At 37.4% G+C, this 24,078-nt stretch overlaps 1 protein-coding gene and 1 long non-coding RNA gene across 13 annotated transcripts in view; both read left to right on the forward strand.

Moving 5' to 3' along the window:
• Window positions 1-2,534, forward strand: part of LOC115923025 — a 29,916-nt gene extending 27,382 nt beyond the window's left edge. The window contains exon 3 of the long non-coding RNA XR_004063729.1: window positions 650-2,534. This is a non-coding gene — a long non-coding RNA (uncharacterized LOC115923025). The remainder of the gene's footprint in view (window positions 1-649) is intronic.
• Window positions 2,535-5,155: 2,621 nt separating this feature from the next.
• Window positions 5,156-24,078, forward strand: part of LOC764523 (protein 4.1) — an 88,233-nt gene continuing 69,310 nt past the window's right edge. For 4 of the 12 annotated variants that reach the window (XM_011675998.2, XM_011676021.2, XM_011676024.2 and 1 more), the window contains exons 1-3: window positions 5,157-5,327; window positions 20,886-20,956; window positions 22,085-22,243. In XM_011675998.2, the coding sequence (XP_011674300.1) occupies window positions 20,900-20,956; window positions 22,085-22,243 (216 nt within the window). In that variant the 5' untranslated portion in view covers window positions 5,157-5,327; window positions 20,886-20,899. Of the gene's footprint in view, window positions 5,328-20,885; window positions 20,957-22,084; window positions 22,244-24,078 lie in introns of all 12 variants that reach the window. The other 8 variants (XM_011676017.2, XM_011676036.2, XM_011676037.2 and 5 more) reach the window with 4 other exon arrangements.

Genomic DNA, 24,078 nt, shown 5'->3' on the forward strand with positions numbered 1-24,078 from the left:
GGTTTTCATAGCGTCCAGGCAATTATTTGTTGTGTGATATTTGATCAGAGAGAGAAGGATGTTTGCACTAGTTCATGACTCGCAATGTAACTTGATTGATCATGGACGCTTGGGTTTGTTTAACAAGCTCGTCCCTAACCCCTGGTATTCAAATTTGAATCAAAACAGGCGCGAAAGTGGTGTATCAACACAGCTTCAACCATGCACAGACTTTTGTCTTAACATATATATCCCTTGTGAATTGTGATTTCTTTGAAAGCAAACAACTGTTAAAAAATCCTTGTTCCGCCTCTTCTTTGAATGATTAACCATGAATGTACAATAGAGCATAGAAGATTTAGAATGTAGTCTATTACATGTATGCCAAAATGTATGATGATTGATGGTGTCCGCCTCTTCTTTATAGGTTGTTTGGAATAAAGATTGACCATGAAAATACAATGGAACCGAGAAGATTTAGAATGTACTATTACATGTGATTGTATGCCAAAATGTATGTTAGATTGATGGATTCTGCTCAGATAGGTGGATTTCTTTTGAGGGAGTAATCAATATGAAAATGTGATTGATTATTAGTATATATGTGAATCTGTACTACAGAGAAACCAAACTATTTCATAACAATTTCACTTGCACATATGTTTTTCAGGCTTGCTGAATATTGTTACATCAACTAAAGATTTTTTAAGAGCTACAAAGTAGCCGTAAGTATTCCAATCACCAAACTATGTTTTGCTCCTGATGTAAGGGGTTCCATGTGCATGTGGCAATACTGTATTCAGAATATGAACTTAAAAAAATACAGTGAAATCTGTAAGACCGCTCAAGGGATAACATGAAAAATGGTCTTTCTATATACCTTTTTCAGGTTATTTTTATTTACATGTTCCTTAAGTACAGGCATCAACAGAAAACTATATTCAAGGGGGGAAAAATGTGGTCTTTCCATATAGGTGGTCGCTACAGCAGGTTTGACTGTATAACTTCTACAAAGGAATGTTGCAATTTAAATACATTTTCAGTGTACAGTAAAAGGTCTTGTTGAGTTTTATGTTATCCTCTATTTTCATTATACCGGTACTCCTTAACCATTGACCTACCGGTATACCAGTTAAGGTTTTTAGATTTACTTTTATACATTCTAGCTATACACAAATTGTTTTCAGGTGATTAGTACAATTTACATGTCAGTGCCTGTAAAACCAAGCAATGAATGCTAAGCTGTCTTTTTCTTAATTGATACCAACTGTTGTTGTTTTAGTTCACGCAGCCACCATGTAGGCCTTTCATTCACCTCACCCCTTTTTCTCATTTTAAATCAGGACATGGCTTCCATGCTTTCACCAAATTTACCAGACATGTTTACTAATAAATGCCAGACAAGCCTCATAATAAATAATTTACCATATCTCTACAATGATACAACCGACTGTTATGATTAAATTGGGTTAGTTTAATTTGGAGTCCTCTTGAATTAGAAACGGGTACATCGCACTGATGCTTCCATCTGAGTGCAATAAAAAGTGCATCCCCCTGTCTGGATGAGAGCATTCTACCATGGATCTACTTTAAAGAGGTCCATGATTCTACCTGCAGTCAAAGCTTAGTCTGCGGGTATAGACTTTAATTTCACTCTTATACATGACTCCATGGCCCGTATACTTCTAATTCATTTAAACCTGACACTGGGTCAAAGATTATGTTTAACAAAGGAAAACTTAGACCCCACTCAGAATAACTTCTTTTGTTAAACCCAGTTTCGAACCAAAATATTTAACCCAGTGTCAGGTTTAAAGTTTAATAGACTACGGGGACCATGAGTCTCGAGTCGAGCCTTAAAATATCAGTCTGTGTCAATTCCAGTTGAGGGTCTATGGAGTGCAGTACACCATGTAGTCTACGAAGTCTTACAGATCAGACATTGCGGCCCGAATTTACAGAGGAGGTATGTCGACAAACCTCTTTGAGAATCCGGGCCAATAGGTCTGTCTTTTTCAGACCGAAGTTGCAAAGAAACCTGCTTTTTCAGACTTGGGATATTTTCCCGAAACTCGAAATTGCGTCATGACCAGACCGATACGCTCGTCACAAAGTAGCTTGGACAGGCCCAAATTAGTCCGCTATTTCCCAAATTTGGAAACAAGACCAAGATTTCTTGGGATATTTCTCGACCAAAACGCCAGCTAATTGCAACTGCAGGCTGATGAAGACGCAAATCAGCTTGCTAATGAGAGTTAGGGCTAGTTAAAATAGTGGGTTATTTAGCAACTTTGGTCTGATGAGGACAGGCCTTCTACCGCTATGACTGACAAGGGTTTGTGCCTGCAAACTAGTAGCATCCTACCTCCAGGCATAGCTGATGTTACCCAGGTGGAATCGCTAAGGTCAGTGTCTATTTCGAGCTCAGGAGAAGACCCGGCCGGCCAAGCTTGTCTAAACTTCCAGACTCCATCTCACATTATTCTCTTGCATTGTAGGTTTACACCCAATACCAGAGTAGATTGACATTGCTTTGCCTTTATGATACTTACAAATGAACACCCTTTTTTCACTTATAAACCCTTAATTTTAAACCAGCAAGCGCATCATCTGATCAAACGTTTTCCACCATATATTTGTTTTTGTTAATGTTTTACATGGCTAAACAAAAATACAGTATTTGAGCCCTGAAGGGACTGTCCTGTGTAAATAAGACTTCTAAATGCTGCACTACTTATCATTTTAAGTACAGATTTTTGAATCTGTCAATTACCACAAGTTAAGAAAAAGTGACCAATAAATACACACACACAACCCTATTGTCAAATTGTTTTGCTTTTAATCCAAGAACAATGAACATATTGCAGGCCTGATAGAAATAATTCCCTGTTATAATCAATAAAGGAAATAATGAGATATAGTTGAGCCTACAACCGGATGTATGGATGGATGGCCAGGAACAATTAAAAAAAAACCACTTCAATATTCATACAACCTTTATGTCCAATCTGGATCAGGCTTTATTTTCGTATTTAAAGCCCCACTGTCCTACTTGTAGCTACTTGCCCCCTCTATATAGAAAACTTCCCCAATCGGTGCCTGTTGGTCCCCCATGATCCTCTTTTTCTTATGTTAGTTGAGAGCTGAGTTAATGAGATAGCCACCTATCAGTGACCTCGCTGTGTGGTCTAATCCCTTCTGGCCCAGTAGTATTGTTGGTCTTAAAAGGCTGGATAAGAATGGCCTTGTAAATCAATATGGTCAGGGTTAATGACCATCTCAAACAATAGAGAGTGTGCATGAGATCTTGATACCAGATCTGATAATGAACTATCCAAGAGATAATGATGCTGGTACACAGAAGACCACAATCATGATTAATAGGGTTTTTGAAGTGATACTAATTGAGCTTTGATAAAGGTTAATCACATGTTTTGATGTTATATTAGGCTTATGAAAATTAATAGCGCTACCACATGTTTAGAACATGTCAAACAGCGACTACCGGAATTGAATTTGAGTTTAAGATCTTTATATCTTAACACAGAAAGACTTGTGGACCTACTATTCAAGTCCCTCAGCCCGTTATGTTATCTACTGTCTTATTTTTGCCCGGGCTCATCATCTGAACTCGCCCCATCCAGTTAGATGACTTCTCTGTTGTGTCATCGTAGCAACGGTTGCTAGGTGTCCCTTTCAACATCAACAAGGCGATGAGATGTCTGGAGCTAGATGGCAAGGTTTTAGATTCCACAAGAATGAGTTGTGGTTGATGAATGTTTGTTTCCTGTTATATCATGTACATGTATGTAGGGACGATATGAACTTAAATGTTGCAGGATCAAAAGATAGGACTCCTTTTGTTTGAAGAACGTAATCTCTGATATTTCCAAAGCAAAGTAAATAAATGAATGAATGAATATATATCGATATCGTTTGTGTTATGATTTAAAAAAAGAATTATTACCTTTTAACACTTTATACATCATATCATGAGAATTTTAAAATCTTCCCTCCCTTACTGAGAAATTTGGGTTTAAAAAAGTTTTACATTAATTCTGTCAACTGAACTCATGTGACATATTTTCTGATGCATACCGGTACATTTTTATTGTAAAAGTGAAACTGTAAATGAAATTAAAAGTCTGTCGTGTATGCAAATCGAAAGAAATTAAGAGGGCCAATCACACTTAGCCAAAAATCCATGTTTTAGAGCAGGGGAGGAGTACAATTTGTTTAAATGTCTACAAACAGTGCACCCTTACCGAAATACAAGAGACCATTATGTATCACCAAAATGTTAAGTAATCACTTTTATTTCATGAACATGATGTTAAAAAAAAAAATGATGTAGCCATGGCCGCGAAATATATGTATCATTTTATTATTGCAATGCCAATGGCAACCATTTTTAAGAATACACGCGACATAAATAGTTTCGGGCGTCATGGTCAACGAACTTTAATGCGCGCGCTCTTATAATAATTAAACGATTGTTGTTTTGCGCGTATAACAATTAAAGTGATTGTTGTACGCGCTGTGGTATGTACGCGCCGTGGAATGTTAGCGCTGCGCACACAATGTAAACAAAGAGCCAAGCTGGGTCAATCATAACTAGGTCACACGATATGGAAAAAAAAAACATGTGCTGTATCTTTATGAATTAAGAATGAATGACAAAAAGAGATGACCCAGGTTCCAGTTTGAGCTAAAGGATATGATGAATATCTTTTTTTTTTCTTCTAAAATCTGGGCTTACACAATGGAGGAAAAGAAAATAAAAATCAAATGCTACGACGAATGTATAAACGTGTTTTGTTTCGACAATGTTTCCCATCGCCGTTTAAAATTGAACACAACTATTGCATTCCTTTTATTTTCTATTTGTTAGCTTCTCCGGACTTACCTCCGTGAGATAAGGAAAACACGAAGGCTGAACATATTTTGGCTTTGTGTTTATTTTCTTAACTTTCTTATTTTATTAACTGCGTTTACTTCGGAACCCATTCGTGATTATCTTGACCGTGAGAGAGGACCACGAGAGTTGCTCTATCCAGGCCCCTGGCAAGCCAGGTGCGGTCAAACAGCTTGTTGACACTACACCCATGGCTCGCTCGCGCGCTCAACCTCTCCATGTATTCCGTGCATTCGCTACGGTACGGCGCGCCTTCGCACTCGTACATCGTGTGTGCGTCCGTGTGAGTCGTTGAGTCGATGAAGCTGCTCCACATTTTCAGCGAGAAACCATTTTGCCTAATTTGTGGATTATACTGGATATATCTATGACAAACAGTTGATGAACGCAGGATTGATTCTATTGATGTTCAATCGGGTCTTTCAGAATTAACGTAAGTAAGAATTCGGCGGATTTACCCCGTCGAATTTAGAAGCATCTCGCTGTCATATTTTCTGTTCGTGGTGGAAATACATAGTTCCCACGCATTCGCTCACTGTGTTGTAAATTGTCGTCGCACAGTCTAGTGCGTCCTTTCATGGAGCCTTTCATCAGCCGGTCGATAATGCAGGGATGATAATGGACGATCTCTCATTGAGATTATACAAATACAAGTCATGAATAGGGCTGGATTATTGCGGTAATTTTGAATGACATCTGGAAGATCATGTTACAGTTGACCGTTAGACGAAAAGTCGAATCTTTAATTGAGTAAGACTTGCTTGCATGCTTGGTAGTAGTGGTCACGATCATGGCTTTCATGCAATTGTTGTTGCATGAATTATGATCATCTCGCTTGACACTGAATTAAATAGCGGTATCATGAAATTGACTGCTGATAAAGTTATGTGAAATTGCAGCAACTCGTTGGTCATGTTTGTCATTATTTTTTGGCATGTATCCTAAACTTATTAGTGGAAATCCATTTCCTAATAAAGAGGATTCTATTTCTAATGCAAGATTTGTCACCTTTCAAAGTAAAGTTCAAAAGACAGGCAAACAGATTAGTTGATAGAATACAAATTCCTGCAGCCGTGGCAACATATTTTAATAAACAATTAGGTAAACCAATAATACATGTTGGTCTTTGTTTGACTGCATTTGGGACTTGGGTGTAGGAGTTGAAGAATGATATAATGTTATGTTAAATTTGAATATTTTATTCATGTTTTTGTGATAATGATAATCTAACTAAAATGACAATTACTTGTACAGAAAATAAAAACTACATGTTCAGAAATTTGACACGACAGCCCACTTAAGAAAAAGTACAAGTAACGGGATTAATGTCTGTAATTTGATCACTGCTAGGCTTTAGTGCTTTGGTACTTGACTACTTGTACTGACAAATTTGTCAATTTGAGCTGGTCATGAATTATTTGTGGGGGGATTGTGGATGTTCAAGTGAAATATACCGGTGGATTTATGCTAAAGAATAAAGGATTTGATCAATGGCAACCAACAGGCAGAACACTGCAAGAATTGTAATTTCATTAAAAAAAAAATTGACAATAATTATAAGATGAATTTGATTGAATAAACAAAAGCAAGAAATTAACGGTTTTAATAGTTAACTAAAGTGAGAGATTAACAAACAGTTACACAAAGGCCTACATAAAACTAATTGCCCATGACTGTATGAACCATGTAGAAACAGAAAACCTGATAGGACACATCTTTAAAGGGGGACAACATACTCGGTGACATCTTGGAAGGGAAGATAGATGGTATAACAGGGAAGAGGAAGACCAAGAATTGAGATGGTGTCAGACTTGGTAGATGACAGATCATATGACATACATGCCGGTAATGAAGAGGAAGGCTAAATAAAGAGGGGGATGGAGAAGGAATTAACAAAGTTTCTGGTGTGTGGACCTGCCTCTGACAGAACACCAGAGTGAGAGAGAGAGAGAGAGAGAGAGAGAGAGAGAGAGAGAGAGAGAGAGAGAGAGACTAAAAGAAAATTATACCCCATTCACAGTGGCCTCAAACACCGCGACAGCAGCGGGACTGTCCCGCTGCTGTCGGGGTGTTGTCTTCAGTGTGAAGGCTCGGACCCGTTATAAACTATCGCGGGATAACACCGCCTAGCGATAACGCCGACACAAACTATCGCTAGGCACGCCTAGCTACAGCAGCGGGACAGTCCCGCTGCTGTCGCGGTGTTTACTCAGTGTGAAGGCTCTCCGCTATAACACCGCGACAAACACGTGTGATTTGTTTACTTACCTATCACTGACCTCTTTTATCCAGCAATGGGGAACATAAAGTGAAATAGAAATAAAGTAACCAGTGGATTCACATTGATTTTATTATTATGTAGATATTATAATTATCCAAATAAAAATATTTCACACTTCAAAAAATTAAAATATTCTGACTGGAAGCAATAAAAATGCTAGTTTTTTAAAAAGTAACGTAAAGTGTGTAAAGTACAGCTAGCGCGCGCAATTTCAAGCAATCGAAAACCCCGCGCTGAAGTATTTCCGGTCATATCGGGGTCACTCGCGGGTCATGAGCCATGCATACACGTGTTTGTTACGGAGGTAATAAAAATCACCCGCTGCAGCGTGAATGGGTACATGATATTTATCCCGCTGCTGCAGCGGGATAACTTTTCTACTGTGAATGCATTTGTAGCGGTGTTATGGCGGTGTCGCCGCTCCGCTACAACGCCGCTACAAATTTCAAAACCACTGTGAATGGGGTATTATACAGATATTTAAACCACAATCATCAAGACAAGTGACAATGGCTTGTAGGATCTAGTTGCCCATCAGCCTCCTGTTTTAAATATAGGACAGGACATCCACAGGAAATCAGATACACCTCTTTAGATGTACAACTTCCTTCAAGCTGGCATGCCATTGTTCCACCATGACCAACCTTTATCTCATCACTTCACTTACAGTATGTTGGCCTACATTTAGGTGTACTTTCAACAAGAATAAATGGCCTATACCGGTATTATATTTTGTAATAATATCTGGAAGTATTAACATGAGAAGAGTGACAGAAAGCATTTTGATGAATATGGTTTTGAATTATTTCATGCACTGTCACTTTGCCGGCATGTTGCATGGACATCCCAGTATAGCTGTCTGATATAAAGCTGCCATCGGGATTATTTCTACAAGGTACAAGGTATGACTGGTGATGTACAGGGAAACTTGAAACATGGATGTGTTGATGTGTTATTGCCCAAACGTTTTTAAAGATGAAGTTGAGTTCTGGTCATGCGATTGCATTGTGAAAGAAACGGTGTGGAACCGACCAGAAAAGGTTGATCATCTAGCATATAAGAATTTGTGTGTATTGCGAGGTTCTGGAATCATCAAAATGATAAGAAATTTGGCCAAGTCTTGGTAAAGTTACAAACACTTGCACAGAAAGATGTATATGGGACTACACGAACACGTGGCGTAAAAAGCTGGCCCCCCGATTTTTACGATGTTACATGCATATTTAGAATATGAAGGCATTTGGAGAGCCATGCTTTTCAGGGAACATGTCTTAACTGATTTTCTTCCACACTTGCATAATAAGAATGAGTAATGCTCACAAATTATTTTTCACCTCTTCCCAGAACTCAACCTTCTCTTTAAACACATTTGAGTTGATATGTTCAAGGTTGGGCTTGTACAATACAATGTGAACAGACCCTGCTGTGTCCTGGCTGGCTCAGGTCAAGTGCAGGTTTTGAGAGTAGAAAGTATCTTGACCCCTGCTAGATCTCCCTCTGGGATGCCTTCTCTAGAGCTCTGCTTGCCTGTGAAAGAAAGGTTCACATTCCTGGCTCTGTACATGTTCAATGGGGTGAAGTAAGTCGCTGGTATTACATGTATACCTCAGTCGCACCAACTCCAAACCAAGTCACAAGCCAACTCCAAACCAACCTATTTTTGGCCAATATGTGTAACGTAATTTCAATGATTTGTTATCAATCTGGTGTTGGTCTTGGCGATATGTCTAGATTATGATGAAAATCCTTGTCACACAGGCAGACTGACTCCAAAACTAATTTTTGGCCATTCAGAGTAAGGTAATATGATAATATCAAAATTGATTTGTTGGTCTGGCCTCTCTGGCCTCGGTCATGTCTTTGTGAGTAGTTGAGTTACAGGGAAAAAAATTATATTTATTTTTCTGGGGCTACTTTCAAGCATGCCTGCATGAAAATAAAATGTTTTGCATTGAACTCTATGCAAATTTATGGAGGCTCTTTTCTGATTTTCGAATAACTGATTAGGAATAACATAATCTCGAGTTCTGTCGGTCTGGACTCGGTCTCATCGGTCGGTGTGACAGGGGTTCTCTGGAAACCTGAATGAATCAACTAGGTGTGCTGTGCTGAGATGTCTTCAGGGCATTCAGCATGCATGGATTGGAAGGATTGCTCACTTAAGGCGTGTCTGCACTATCTCGAGATTGCCAAATATCCAGCTATTTGAATTATCCCGATCGCAAACTATCCAGCTTATTTGCGTCTTCATTAGACCGAAGTAGCAAATTAGCTGGATAGTTGGTCGGGATAATATCCCAAGATATCTCGGTCTAGTTTGCGGTTTTCCGTGTTTACTCGAGGTCAGTGGTTGCGAGGTCAGCGCTGAGCGGTATAGATCGCATGTGCGAACCGGAAATCGTTGTGCATGATGGGATCGGGATAATTGACTCCGTACTTCGGTCTAATGAAGACGGTCGCAAACTATCCCGCTAGTTCGGAAATAGAAGGATATTTTGCAAACTAGACCGAGATATCTTGGGATATTATCCCGACCAACTATCCAGCTAATTTGCCACTTCGGTCTAATGAAGACGCAAATAGCTGGATAGTTTCGATCGGGATAGTTCAAAATAGCTGGATATTTGGCAATCTCGAGATAGTGCAGACACGCCTTTAGTGAGCATGTTCATAAGTAGCTCAGACACAATGGGATTGGAAAGCCAAGGAATGCAGGTGAAAACAACATTGGAAAAGCATGTTCACACCAGAGGTGCGTTTCACAAAACTTGTCATCAGTGACAAATGACAGTTTATGTTATAATAAGCTACTGAAATCCTTGCTTCTGATTTGTTATCAGCAGATTTGTCACTGATATTTGTCATTTGTTATTGAAAAAAGGCTTTGTGAAACATGCCCCAGAGGTACAAGTACAGGTTAAGATGGTCGGTCAAAGAATAAAATATCACAAAGATGAAACTTTTGGGAAAAAAATCAATGATGGTCATGGTCATATTCATGGGAAGAAACTCTCGGGGAGTGGACAGCTTGAGGGTTGTAAAATTTGCAAAGTTTCTGGTTTTGCAAACTTGCCCACGTTTATGTTAGTAATTCAAGTACACATACATGTAAAGGCATAGAGGCTTTGTAATGGACATTTACATTTTTTAGCTACATGCGTACCTGTAGTTGTGTACATTATCTGAAGATGAAAATCTTGTTTCAGATAGAAGAGCACAGTTGTGTATGCATAAACTAAATTTTGAACAATATTTGCATGCTATGCAGTACATGGCAAAACGTCCCAATCATGTTTCTTTATGGATCTACATGCACATACAAAAGCCACAAAACAATGCAACTTTTCAAAAACTTGGGTTTGTTTCTGTGCCATGTAAATACAGAACAGTTATTTTGTTCTGGAATATTTCATTTTCCGTTTGTGAAAGGGGGCTAAGCTGTATTGCTGTATTTCATGGTCATAACATAATACTTGTCTAGACACAGAACATTAGTCACTTCAGTAACAAGATGATATCCTTAGTCAAGTCTTCTTATCCGTACCCTGTCTGTCAATTTGCATGCTGACATGGCCTAAGCTTTTCAAATAATAACAGAGTGTAATGCCAATAAGTGTAAAGGTAATTTAATTTGCTTGCTTTACATTGGTCTACTTTACGTTTTTGGTATTTAATGTCACATACATTTACATGTATGCATCATTTCTTTCTTTAAAGCCACACTTATGTACTCAATGCCACCCCCCCCCCCCTCAATACAAAAAATGCAAGTTTCTAAGTTAAATGAATTAAACGAGTAGGTGTATTAAAGCTTATCTGCCATAGTTTACAGGAGGGATTAGACCGCCCAGCAAGGTCACTGGACAGGTGGTTATCTCATCAACTCAGCTCTCAGTTAACATAAGAAAAAGAGGATCATGGGGGACCAATGGTCACCGATTAGGCATTGTTTGTTATATAGAGGGCGCAATTAGCTACAAGTAGTGCAGTGGGCCTTTAAAGGTTTCCATTATGACTCTGCTAATACATGTACATGTTACATGTAGGTGACGTAGTACGGTGGTGCCATGATTTGTTAACTACTTGTACACTGTAGGCCTATATAAACAATTGTAGAGTTGTAGTGCGGAGTCTTTGCAGGTTATGTTTAATTGACCTATGCACCATAGCTGCAATGGAATGCATGCGCCTAACAAGCAGTCAATGCAACATAAACCTTGTGTACATTTCTCAACTGTTTTTTTTTACAGGGAGGCAAGGAGCATCTCCTTGCATGGTGTAACCTCCTTTTAAAAGATTTGAAGAAAAAAAACATCCTTGAATGATATATTTTTTGAATGCTCCGTTAAATCAAATTAGAATTACAATGTACATACATTGTAGCATAGGGTTCACTTCTAAAGGAATGCAAATATGGGCCTGCTCCATTGGTAAGCATTTTTATTCATCCTAAGATATTTTGAGGAACAAAAATCAGATGCCTCTAGATGACATAAATCTGCATACAATAGAATTCACTTTGCATCATTTTTGTTGCTCTGTCAGACAAGCATCTGGCAACCTTATCAATCATTAGAGAACTTTTGTTAAAATACTATGCATAAAATTGGTAAACAACTTCATTCATGTTAGCATGCGCCAAGTATCATACATGTGCTGTGTACTGCAAGAAAGCAGTCTTAATCTGAGTAATGGTAGTAATGTCATCAGGGTAATACCGTATCACCCATCCCTCCAATAATGCAATCATCTACCCATGGACCTACAGTAGGTCCATGATCTACCCCACCGGCAGGCAGTATGAAGTCCAATCTCATTTACATCACACAGAGCTCATGATTGGTTTGTTCACACTGCCTCATGAAAAGTCATAGGCCCAGTATGTTGTAACCTTATAGTGTTACCATGGACCTACACCTGTACGTGTTATAGGGCTGTGCACAACAGTGTAATGAGGTACCCGAGTACACTTCCAGGCTCACAGGCGAATACTCGAATATTCGGACGCCATGTTTTTTTATAATTTTTTTGAATTTTTTTGAATTTTTTTGAATTTGTTTGAATTTTTTTGAATTTTTTGATTTTTTGATTTTTTTGATTTTTTTGATTTTATTGCCACTACCATACCACTCGGCGGTTTCTCAGGTCCCTCGCTGAAAATGCATGCAACTTTACTTTGAGTTGCAGTTGAAGGCACCGATTTAATAAGAATAATAACAGTAAACAATGCTGTTTTAAAAACCAAAGATGGCAGAATAATCCATTTTCCTCCAAGTCCAAACAGAAATCTGGACATTTGGTCCCAGTTTCTGAAAGGTGAGTTTGACAGTGCTTGAGTTGGGAAACATTTTTACCGACGGTACCATGCCAGCGGACGCCGCTCTCCCTGGCACGGGTAAGCGTGGGCCTGGACATTTTTTTATTTTATTTTTTTTTTTTTTATTTATTTTTTTTGCGGCCGAATATTCGGGTACGAGAAATCGTACCCGAGTAGTTGTCAACCGTGCGGGTACTCGAGCATTCGACTACCCGTCGCAGCCGTAACGTGTTACACGCTTGTGTAGGCCTACATACACATATTGGACAATATACATTACCTGTAGCTACCATTAATCTTACCTTCGTGTACAATGGAATAATTTCAATTAACCAACCTAGCATTCCTTTTTTTTTGGATATGTGTAGAAAGTATCCAGTAATGCACTAATTTTGCCTTTAGAGATTCCTACAGTATGTCACTGGTAGTTTGACAGACACACATGTTACCATATCTTACCCATATACATGTATACACTGTACATGTTAATCTCTAAATTCATAATCATGATTGGATTACATGTAGGTGTCTGTTTAATAGAATTAGCAAATAATTGACCTGGCTTTAGGGTCTGACGGTGTACAATTGTACATTTAGGCCTAAAAAAAAAAATTGATGACTTGGCGTAACCCGCCCGACCCTATTTTTATCGCCGACCCTACGCTTTTTTTTTAATTTTTTTTTTTTAATTTTTTTTATTAAGGATTCTGAAATACTGGAGACATTTTTAACTGTTTGTTATTACAGAGCCATTCACAATTGTAAATATTTTCACAAGTTGTAATTGGCTACTCTTTTCAACCCTCATTCTTCAAGATTTTGGATACATGTTAACATGTTAACATGTTAACCTCTAGACAAGTTATAAAAATGCTAGTCAATACATTGTGAAAATACTAATATTTGTGAACAGCCCCTTCTAAACCTACATATTCACCTGTTTATCCTGTTGAAGACAGTGTCTGAGATATCTCAGGCTGGGGTCTGTTGGAAACCTATTAATGCGTTCGTATGTTTGCATTTTATGTGCATGAGGGTGTATGTACATGTACATGTATGTATGCAGGGGGGGGGGGGCAGGTGTATGTATGCATCCCCCAGGTCCCAAGGTGATCAAGATTTCAACAATTTCTTGCTCACTTTGCTCACACAGTGTGTGTGTCCATATATGTGTGTGTCCTTATATGTGTGTGTGTGTGTGTGCGTGGAGTTATTTGAACATATTGTGGTCTACCCCTCTCATCAGATCATCCCCAAGGTCTGAGGACCTATCTACGCCACTGTATGTATGTATGTGTATGAATGGCTAATTTCATGTATGCAAATATAAGCAACAACAACAACCAAAAAAAAAAAAAAAAAAAAAAAAAAAAAAAATTCGCCCTACCTACCCTAATTTTCAGTGACCCGTTACGCCAAGTCATCAATTTTTTTTTTTAGGCCTTATGTTAAAAACATTAATTTAAAAAGGCTATACTTTGATTTAATTGGTCACTGCTGGAACACAAAGAAGCATTCAAATGTGCTTCATTTTGCTTGTCAATGTGAAGAGGGTGTGTAGCTTTCAGTCATAATCAGGGTTGGATCAGATGTCTGTGAGAATTAGCGAATAGTTGACCTGGTTTTGAGGTCAGGCAGGTGTCAAACATGTGACAAAAGGTCTGCTACTGTTTCACTTCCAATGCCAGAAGAGAAGCGAGCAGGAGAGAGGAGAAGAGAGGAGAGAGGAGTGTTGGATGAGGAGTATGTTTGAAAGTATGTATTAGAAAAATAATGGAAGCATGCAGGAGGGATTCAATAGATGGAGATCAAGTAAGGAATAGGGGAAGACAGTGGCCAGTACTGGATCAATATGATTTCAGGAGGAGAATCTTGTAAGGGAGAGACTTGAGCCTTTTTTTCCCATTTATTAGAAACATAAAGTTTTATTGTGTAAGCCTGTAGGCCTATTTTTATGAAAATGAAAGAAAGTAAATTGTTCGCATTACACATGACATAAATCGATTGTAGTTTATAGTTTGAGAAGGTTTATTTTTTGCTGTTGGCAGAAAGCATAACGATGAAAAAAAAATGTATCATTTTAAATCATCATCAAATATTGTGCATGTTTAAAACATGCATTTGCTGTAAAGTGTTCATGTTTATTGCAACTTCAGATACAGGTTTATACAGTATGTATTGAGTAAAGAACTAGAATCACATCTGTGTCCCAGGGCATTATTTGTCCTTGCTTTGTTTTGAGCTTGCTTTGTTTTGAGCTTCTCTCTCCACACACACACACATGTGCACACAAGGTCGTGTGATTCATAACGGTCACACAAGCCTTGCTATCCCTCCGTGTGTAACCATACTAGATCCTATACATACCCAATAAGGAGCTAAAGATACCCATCAATTAGCAGCTTACTATACTCTGATTTCCCTTGAAAGCAATCCAAGTGTGGGAATATGCAGTAGCGAGTCAGCCCAGGCCCAGTCAATGAAATACTATGACTCATACTCAACGCTATAGTCTCATTCACAGCCTAGGGCTGTGTGATTACTCATATCCATATTCATTATTAATAACAATGAAAATGCATGTGATACATTCATTGCAGTGTTGCATACAATGTACGGCTTCATGTGCAAAAATGTGGCTACAGAACATGGCATCATTATTATTATTATTATTATTTGTTCGGTAAAGACAAAGAAAAATCAGTGAATACAAAACAATGAGTAATTGGTGTAAGTATTGGTCAATATAGTGGACAAATATTCCTTTTTGTTTTCCATATTGCATTATCAAGATCATTGTGGTGAGCTTGTGACTACATGTATGCACAATATACTGTACATGCATGTGTGTTTAAAGGGATCGTTTAACAATGTTAAATCTGAGATACACGGTCCTACATGTTACCAATGTCTGTGATATGGTGTAATATTGAAGCCCTAAAAAAAATCGCGCTTCAAAATGATCAAGAAGTGCCTCAAAAAAGTAAAAATCTTTGAGTGACCGGTTTTACCATACTCGTTTTCCCCAATAGACTGTAGTGTTATGAAAACCGTTCGGCAAACGGTTTTCAAAATTTGTAATTCCAATCATTAATATCTTGATAATCAGACAGGCGATCGGCTTGTAAAAGTCATGGAGTTCCTGACTGACCTAAAGGTTTATTTATAATTGCAGCATGAGCTAAATCAAAGATTATTTCTAAAGGATCTAAGACAAAGTTACCGGATCCCTTTAAGAAAGAAATTCAGACATTGCGAGAAGGTTGTTGTTGATAAAAACCCAAACATCAGTACTGAAGGGCTTCTTATTAGGATTCTTATAGCATACTTTTATGTCATACAGTTTTAAATAATTCCTAGAATATCTTCATGTATACACTTAACACAAAATATGGTGTTGAAAGAAAAAATCCATCAGACACAGAGACTTGAAATGAAGAAATATTTTCTGAAGGTAGGGTTTTATTTTCTTAACTACTTGAAATACTTGCACATGAATGTATGCATCAACATTCAAGTAGGCTACATGTAACCCGCTGTTCCATACAAAGATATTTCACAAATTACAACATTTGTATGAGGTTAACCTGTTATAGCACCAGCCAGTTCATTACAGTATGTATCTTTATGTCATATGTTATATTTTATAGGTTATTATGAAGCTGAAATGAATGCAAGCACATGAACATAAATGTGTAGTTCATCAGAATGTCTTTGATAAAGAATGATGATAGAGGTCTGAATATTTTAGACTATGTATTTGAAAAGGAGCATGTTTATTCCATGGCATTGATTTCATATTGTTTTCTCAAGGTTTCTCTCCCATATATGTACTTGGGTTTCATGCACAGCAGGGCCCTCGATCTGTGCACCATAGAGAAAAACCAATAGACATTGAGGTTTTCTTGCTTTTGTTCTTGTGCAGCGTCAATAGAACATACTGTACAACATGTGCATTGTACGAACGATTGTGATTGTGGACATGCATGCAGAGGCACTCGTGCAGGCAATTTTGTGAGCATGATTCTATTTGTAAAACTTGTTGCAGCTGTACGTTTTCCCTCGAAACGTGTGGTTTTGTGTCTGCACCGTTCTGTCTGGCAACTTTGTGAAACAGATGTCTCAAATTTGGCACGTTTGTATTCCACATTTCTCAAAGAAAATGTAGGTAAAACCATATAAATTGTAACTCAAAGATATAGCAACATTGTAATAATCTGTTTATGTGAATGTATGTAACAGCTGATAAATATTTTGAATTCTAAAGAAGTACATGTAATTTCACACCAAACACAAAATATTTTGGTGTTTCGGAATGTTAATTTTTTCTGCATGTAATAACAAAGAAATTCACATCATGGTAACTTTGCTATTGTACAGGCCTACATGTACATGAACATGTGCATCCAAGTTCTACATTTCTTACCATAAAACCCTGCTTTTTCATGTTTGCTTGATGGAAAAAACACTCTTTTGTATTGATGTCATTTTGAGAGAGAGGGAAAATTCTCTGAAAACCTCATCCAGATACATACGTACACTTTCATGTTGTCCTACAATTTGCATGAATACATGATGCAGTTCAGGTACATTTATATTTAAATAGCCCCCTTTCATGTTTGAAAACCGTCATGGCTCTTAATCCAAGTATATCAATATGATAGAGACGCCATGAGTCATCTCACAAACATTTGTCCTGGGTATACATGGGTGGGTAAGCTCTTCAAATTGAGTTCTTGAGAAACAAAAAAGATTTATTGCTCTGTGGCTGTGCAACGGGCTTTGGACTAACAAAGTCCCAGACTTTGCTTTGAGTAAATGCAGCTAGTGTATCATGTTTTGGTATTAAAGCTCAGTCATTATACAGTAAAGTTATTTTATTACAGTATTTGGGTACACATCCTGTATCTTTGCGTTCCCTAGTTTGATATTTGATGATCAGCTTCATAGCTTTTTTATGGCATGGCTCGGAGATTGCATAAATTCAAGAGAAATGAGAAATGTTAAATGAAAATAATACAGTGTACTGTACATGTATATCCATGTCTTTGAAATTAGTATGATGAACATGATTTTATTTTTGAAATGAAAATGGAATTATGCAGTATTGCAGTGCTAATTGTTGCACAAGTAATACAACTGTATATATCCTGGGTTCCACATTAATTTTTTTTTTGTGGGGGGGGGGGGGGGATAAGAAGGGAGGACGTTCACATGCATCCCTGTTTCCTTCAAGTTATGTTTTTTTTTATCAGATTAGGCAGGGTAGTTTTTTATTTAATGATTAAAATATTGTATTTACCATATGTACACATTGATCTCATTAAACGACTACACACGATTTTATGTGAAATCTGTAGAATGCCAAACACTCATGAAAAACAAACAAGGGGATTGAATGCATAACTTTGTTTGATCAGGTTAAGGTACATTTTATTGCAGGAAATATGAGGCATGGGAGATAAATCTTACCAGAATTTTAAGGATGGAAATTGACTTTACTTGCAAGCATATAAAGTGTTATTTTTTCCATTTAGATTTTTTTGGATGCTCACCTTCATGTCATGCATATAGTATTTAAATACATTGCTGTCTGTATTTGCACCAAATCTGTGAGGTTTTACTTCAGAAACTCTAAATATTGAGGAAGTACTCTTTCACAAAAATCTGTCTGGCTGTCTATCATGTGAAATTTACAGAAGTGTGACAAATACATTTCTTTGAAGTGGAAGGAATGACAAACCTATACATGTACATGTAGGAAGTCTGAAGACTAAGGAAATGTACTTCAGAATCTGTTTGAACTTTTAAGTGACATTAACAGATGCTCATGTTTTCTGTATGACGTAAATGTTTTTGAAGTGCAGCCTGCAGTCAATATGTGTATTGCACAAAGGCCCTCAGGCTTATTTTAAAGCAAAACATTTGTGTCGATAGATAGATTGGGGAGGTTATGCTGTGACTATGAATGTAGGAATGGCTAAATGAAGCATTACATTGAGAGTGGGATGATAAAGGCCTATGCCAGTGTGTACAATCATATGTCACAAGAAAACAAAAGAATTAACCATGCATATCTCAACAATACAACATGTAGCCTTGGTGATGTACATCATACAATCCTACATGGTATACAGCAATCATATACAATCCATGTCAAAAATAACATCCCTCCGTCTCATTTGTACGATAATGTAGGCATCATCGTTAGCAGGAAAGTATGGCTGGTAAAGTAATTAAAGCAGTTCCAGCAAAACTCTTTTGTTGTCAGGATACATATTTCCTAATGTTGATTAGTATTATTTGGCGACCAGTTCCTTCCTTGATTGGAATAGAATTTCAAGCAAAGCTTCAACTTCAATTTAATGCTTGCCACTGTATTAATGAAATTGTATATTTGAGTCTTTTTACATACACCTGTATATACATGTATACAAAGACATTTCATAAATGCTAATACAGACCTGCTTTCTGCTCAAAGGATTCTGTTGTGTATTTCTCAGCATAAAAGACTTGGTATGGCATTATTATTATTGTTATTTATTCAGCAAGTAAATTACCGTAGGCTTCCAAGGTGCTCCTGATTCAAACTGTCTCCCTTTCTCTTGTGTTCTGCATCTCTGATATTTGCATGAAAGACCTGTTTAAACATTACAGTTTTATTGTAGAAAAAAGCATTGATAATTGTTTTACCTGACTGCTATTAGAAAGCATGTACATGTATGCTGGTAAATAAATAACCAAAGGACCGATGGTTTTAAGTCCTCGAGGGACTTGGTAATGATTATTAATTCTTTACCAAAGGGCACAAGCGCATTCACTTTTTTTCGAAGCCAGGATCTCTCAGTTACTCTACCACTGAGCAATTGCGGCTCCTCGAACACATGAATATAATTTCTTATACAGTTGGACAGATGGTTGTCTCGGTTTTTGTTTATTAACGCAACTTAAGTGAACGGGAAAACTAGTCTCAATTTGTTTTCAAGCTTCAAGTATATCGAGTCCTTTCATTCACTTCCAGCCTTTTCACCTTCTCATGAGGCCTGTCCTCACTAGCTCGATATATCTCAATCGCAAACTATCCAGTTAATTTGCGTCTTCATCAGCCGGAAGTTGCAATAAGCGGGATATTTTGGTCGGGATTGTCATCCCAAGATATCTTAGGATAGTTTGCAAAATATCCCACTATTTGGCAAAATATCCCACTATTTGGCAAAATATCCCACTATTTGGCAAAATATCCCACTATTTGGCAAAATATCCCACTATTTGGCAAAATATCCAGCTATTTGTCCTGTGCATCTTTACCAGACCGAAGACTCGCACTTTGCGGGAACGCTAAGCAAAATATCTCGAGCTAATTTCTCAAGGTCGAGTTTCAAGTTTCTAGGTCGAATCTCGAGCTGATGAAGACGCGATTTGTAACTTCGGGATTATTTCCCAAATCAGAAATAGCGGGCTATTTGGCAATCTCGAGATGATGAAGACGCGCCTACAGATTAGAGTCTGAACAGTACATGGTACACAATGACTGAGAGATGACTTGTGGACACTGATGATGTAATCCCTGTATTGTATTCACTTTCAAGGGTGTGATGAGCACTCTTCATCAAGTACCTTTCTATTGTCAACAAGGTTAAGAGTTTCCTTTGTTAAAGGTGCTTTTAAGTGATTGTGGTCATTCTTAGCGTACAATAGTTACAGAGCAGAGTGCTCAACTTTCACCTCTTGAGCCTGAGTTAAGTCTATTTGAAGTGTTGTACAATATACAGTACTTTTTGTGTTATTCTACTAATCCTCTTCACATCAGTGCAAGTGACTGTTCTTACTTTGCACTTATATAGTCTTATCCTCATCATCATCAACTTCAAGTGGCGCTGTAAAGCGCTGCTGTGGTCTTCAAGAGAGCACGTCATGCAACTCTTTCACCTGTCATTTGTGTTGCACCTTTCATTCCTTGTCCAGACACTTTCTTGATATCATCAGTCCAAGATATTGTTGGACGACCTCTACCCCATTTTCCTTCGACTGCTCCTTGCAGTATTTGCTTTTCAACACCTTCAGATCTCCTAACAATGTGCCCACACTTTATAAAACTTATCAGTTTTAATCGATTTTAGAAGAAATACATTTACATGTACGTTTTGAAATACCTTTTTATTTGATCCATGTAATTGGCCATTTTGTGTATCGGTCATTCTTTTGTAATTTTTGTAATCTCTTTTTTTTCGTAAATATATATATTTCTAATATTTAAAAGGTAGGTACAAAGTTAAAATGTATACATATGTCCTACATGTATGTACCTGTTCGTGGAAGACGTGTAACAATGCCTTTGATTTTATACATGTATTTTTTATACTTGTCATATTTTTGTCTCCTCTCCTCTCCAGATATCTAACTCATAATGAGTGAACCAGCTCAAGAAGAGGGCTTTAGGGAACCTGACCCTGGCGAAGTAAGGGTAAGAAACACCTCTCTTTTTACTTTAGAAGGAAAATTACCACCCCCTCAATCTCCCAAATTAGTCCACCTTAATTGATGGAAAATTATAAAAGGAATGAAGCTTAGTTGATATCGGTGATGCTTTTGAGACTGCAAATACAATACAGAACCCCCAAAATAATATGAACAAAAATTGTAGAATGTAGATCTATAGTGTATATTAATGTAACAATGTAATCTAAATGAATTTTGTATTTCATAGAGCTTATGCCTCCTGATTAGGCTGATATCACGTCTGCATTAAAAAATGTTTTAATATTATTCATATTTTACTTTTGCAAACTAAATGCTGTTACAGTTATTGGTGTTTAAATCGAAATACAGGGTACCATTTGAAATGTTAATGCAAATTGCGGCTAATTATGTTTTGATAATACACACTTAGATACAGGATGCAAATACCATAAGGAAGGGATTAACAAAGGGAATCTGGGGAGTGTTTCACAAAGACTAAAACCGACTTTAAAGATAAACTCCAGTTCTGGTAAAAAAAAGGAAATTAATTCTCACAGAATCAAATGAAACTTACACTGAATGTTAAAGATTACAAATAAATGACATGTGGGAAACAATTTTGGAAGAAAATGTATACTGGCTGAGTAATGAGCATAGAAAGACAAGGAAATCAAGGTAGTACTAGCCCCGACACCATGTGTGTTGTCCCATATATAGCTTTCTGTGTACAGTGCTTGTTACTTTACCAAGACTCGGTCAAATTTATTTTGATTTTGATGACTCCAGAACCTTGCAGTGCAGACCAATACTTACATGCTACATGATCAACTGTTTCTGATCCTTTCCACACCTTTTCTTTTACAATGCAATCGCATTACCAGTACTAAAGTTTATCTTTAAGTTGGACTTTAACTATGGCAGGCTGTTCATGCGAATGTTTGCTCTCACCATTATGATCTTCAGCTTAAAAAAAAAAATCTTTAATAACGAATTATCAAAAAATATAAATTCTTTAGATTTGCGACCATGATTTGTACGTCCCTTGAGGGACCAATGCCAGTAAATGGTCAAGTCATGACTCCACGTGTTCAATGTTAATTAAAAAGACTTTGTTTTATTTCATTGATTGCAGGATGATGAGACGATACCAGAGCCCATGCCTAGCGACCGCTCCGCCCCTCCCAGGAACAACTCTGCTAACTCCCCTAGGAGACCAGTTACACAGAAAGGAAAGCTGCAGAAAGTCACCATCGTATTATTGGATGAAACAGAATTTTACTGTGATATTGAGGTGAGTTGCAATCAGAATTATCAGCCCCAAAACGCTGTAAAAATAAAGATTTTGTTTGTTACTATTGTCATAGCATATTGACAGAGTTAGTTGTGACATGCACTTCTACGCATACTGGTGACATAACCAAATCTCTCTAAGCTACTTTTATTGGAATTGTTAATGATGACCATTTTTGTTGCATGAACATTTTGTGAAAGGAAAATTAAAAAGAAAAAAGAGGAGAAATCACGTTATGATTCTAATATTTAGCACCTTAAACTTTCACAAATCTTCATACACAGGAGAGCTCCTGTTTAAGTGTATTTGTCAGAGAGTTTATGCATACAAGCCATTTGCAGTATTGTTCTAACCAGCTCTTCTTTTTTTTTTATTCAGGCTTACTTTTTAAAAGGCCAATTTGGTAAAATTTTTTATAATTTTTTGAGTTTTAAATAATAATGGTTTCCTGTACAGTGCATCCAAGAAAAAACAAAACCGCAAATTATTAACGTTTTAGCATGGCTGCCATTACGGTGGTCTACCATTTCTAGGATTTAATTCCTGCCAGGTGCCCATTTACATCACCTGGGTCGAGTGTGGCAAATGTAGATTAATGTCTTGCCAAAGGACATGAGTGCCGCGGCGGGACTCAAACAGAGGACCATGTGATCCAAAGTCCGGTGATGCATCCACTCGACCACAACACCTTTTTTGAGTTATTAGAGCAGAGTTAATGAATAGATTGACAATACCAGCCAGCAATGACTCATAACTTTGTCAATTTGCTCTGAGAAAGGATCTAGATTTAAATTCAATGAATTCAAATATTTATATGCCCAAATTAGATGCTCATAAAACCCTTTAACTTACATTAATCAAAACTTAATGGTGCATGGAGGAAGAGAGTATGGTAGGGCTAATAGAGACTCAGTACTTCCCGTTAGCTTGATGTGTCAGTAATATGAAGATTGATGATTGAAAGAAAATTGGGTATCATTCATTCGTCATGGTTTCTGATTAAATTTGCTTTTCCAAACGAGTCTCATTACTTTTTGCCACGTGGTACACATTAATGTGTGCATGGCTCTAATTAAAGGGATCCGGTAACTTTGTCTCAGATTCTGAAACAAAATTCTGGATTTAGCTCATGATGCAATGATAATTATAAACCTTTAGGTCAGTCAGGAACCCCATGACTTTTACAAGCCGATCGCCTGTCTGATTATCAAGATATTTATGATTGGAATTACAAATTTTGAAAACCGTTCGCCTGACGGTTTTCATAACACTACAGTCTATTGAGGAAAACGAGTATGGTAAAACCGGTCACTCAAAGATTTTTTTTACCTTTTTGAGGCACTTCTTGATCATTTTGAAGCGCAATTTTTTTAGGACTTCAATATTACACCATATCACAGACACTGATAATATGTAGGGCCATGTATCTCAGATTTAACATTGTTAAACGATCCCTTTAACGCAAACATACCCTTTCACATGAAAGTAACAAGCAGGGTCGAGACCATGCTTGTTCTGTGTCCAAAAGTGAGAAATCAAGAAATCATGTCATCATTACATGTATGTTATTAATCTGTTTATGGCTTAATAAAGATAACCTCCATACTGGGAAGCGGTTCTTGGTTTTACGACTCATGATTTAACGATGATCGCTCCGCTATCATTTTTCTACACTTGCTGAATTCCTGATGTTGACGTGTCATTCTTTATAAAGAAAGTCACTGGCAAAACGTGTTGTCATTGGTTGTATTCACAAAGATTATTCAACTTGTAGACTATTTTTTTTTTGGGGGGGGGGGATGTGTTCATGGTTCATTTCAAGTTTGACAAGATAA

This window comes from Strongylocentrotus purpuratus, unplaced genomic scaffold (assembly GCF_000002235.5).
Source record: "Strongylocentrotus purpuratus isolate Spur 01 unplaced genomic scaffold, Spur_5.0 spur5_scaffold_13, whole genome shotgun sequence".
NCBI lineage: Eukaryota > Metazoa > Echinodermata > Echinoidea > Camarodonta > Strongylocentrotidae > Strongylocentrotus > Strongylocentrotus purpuratus.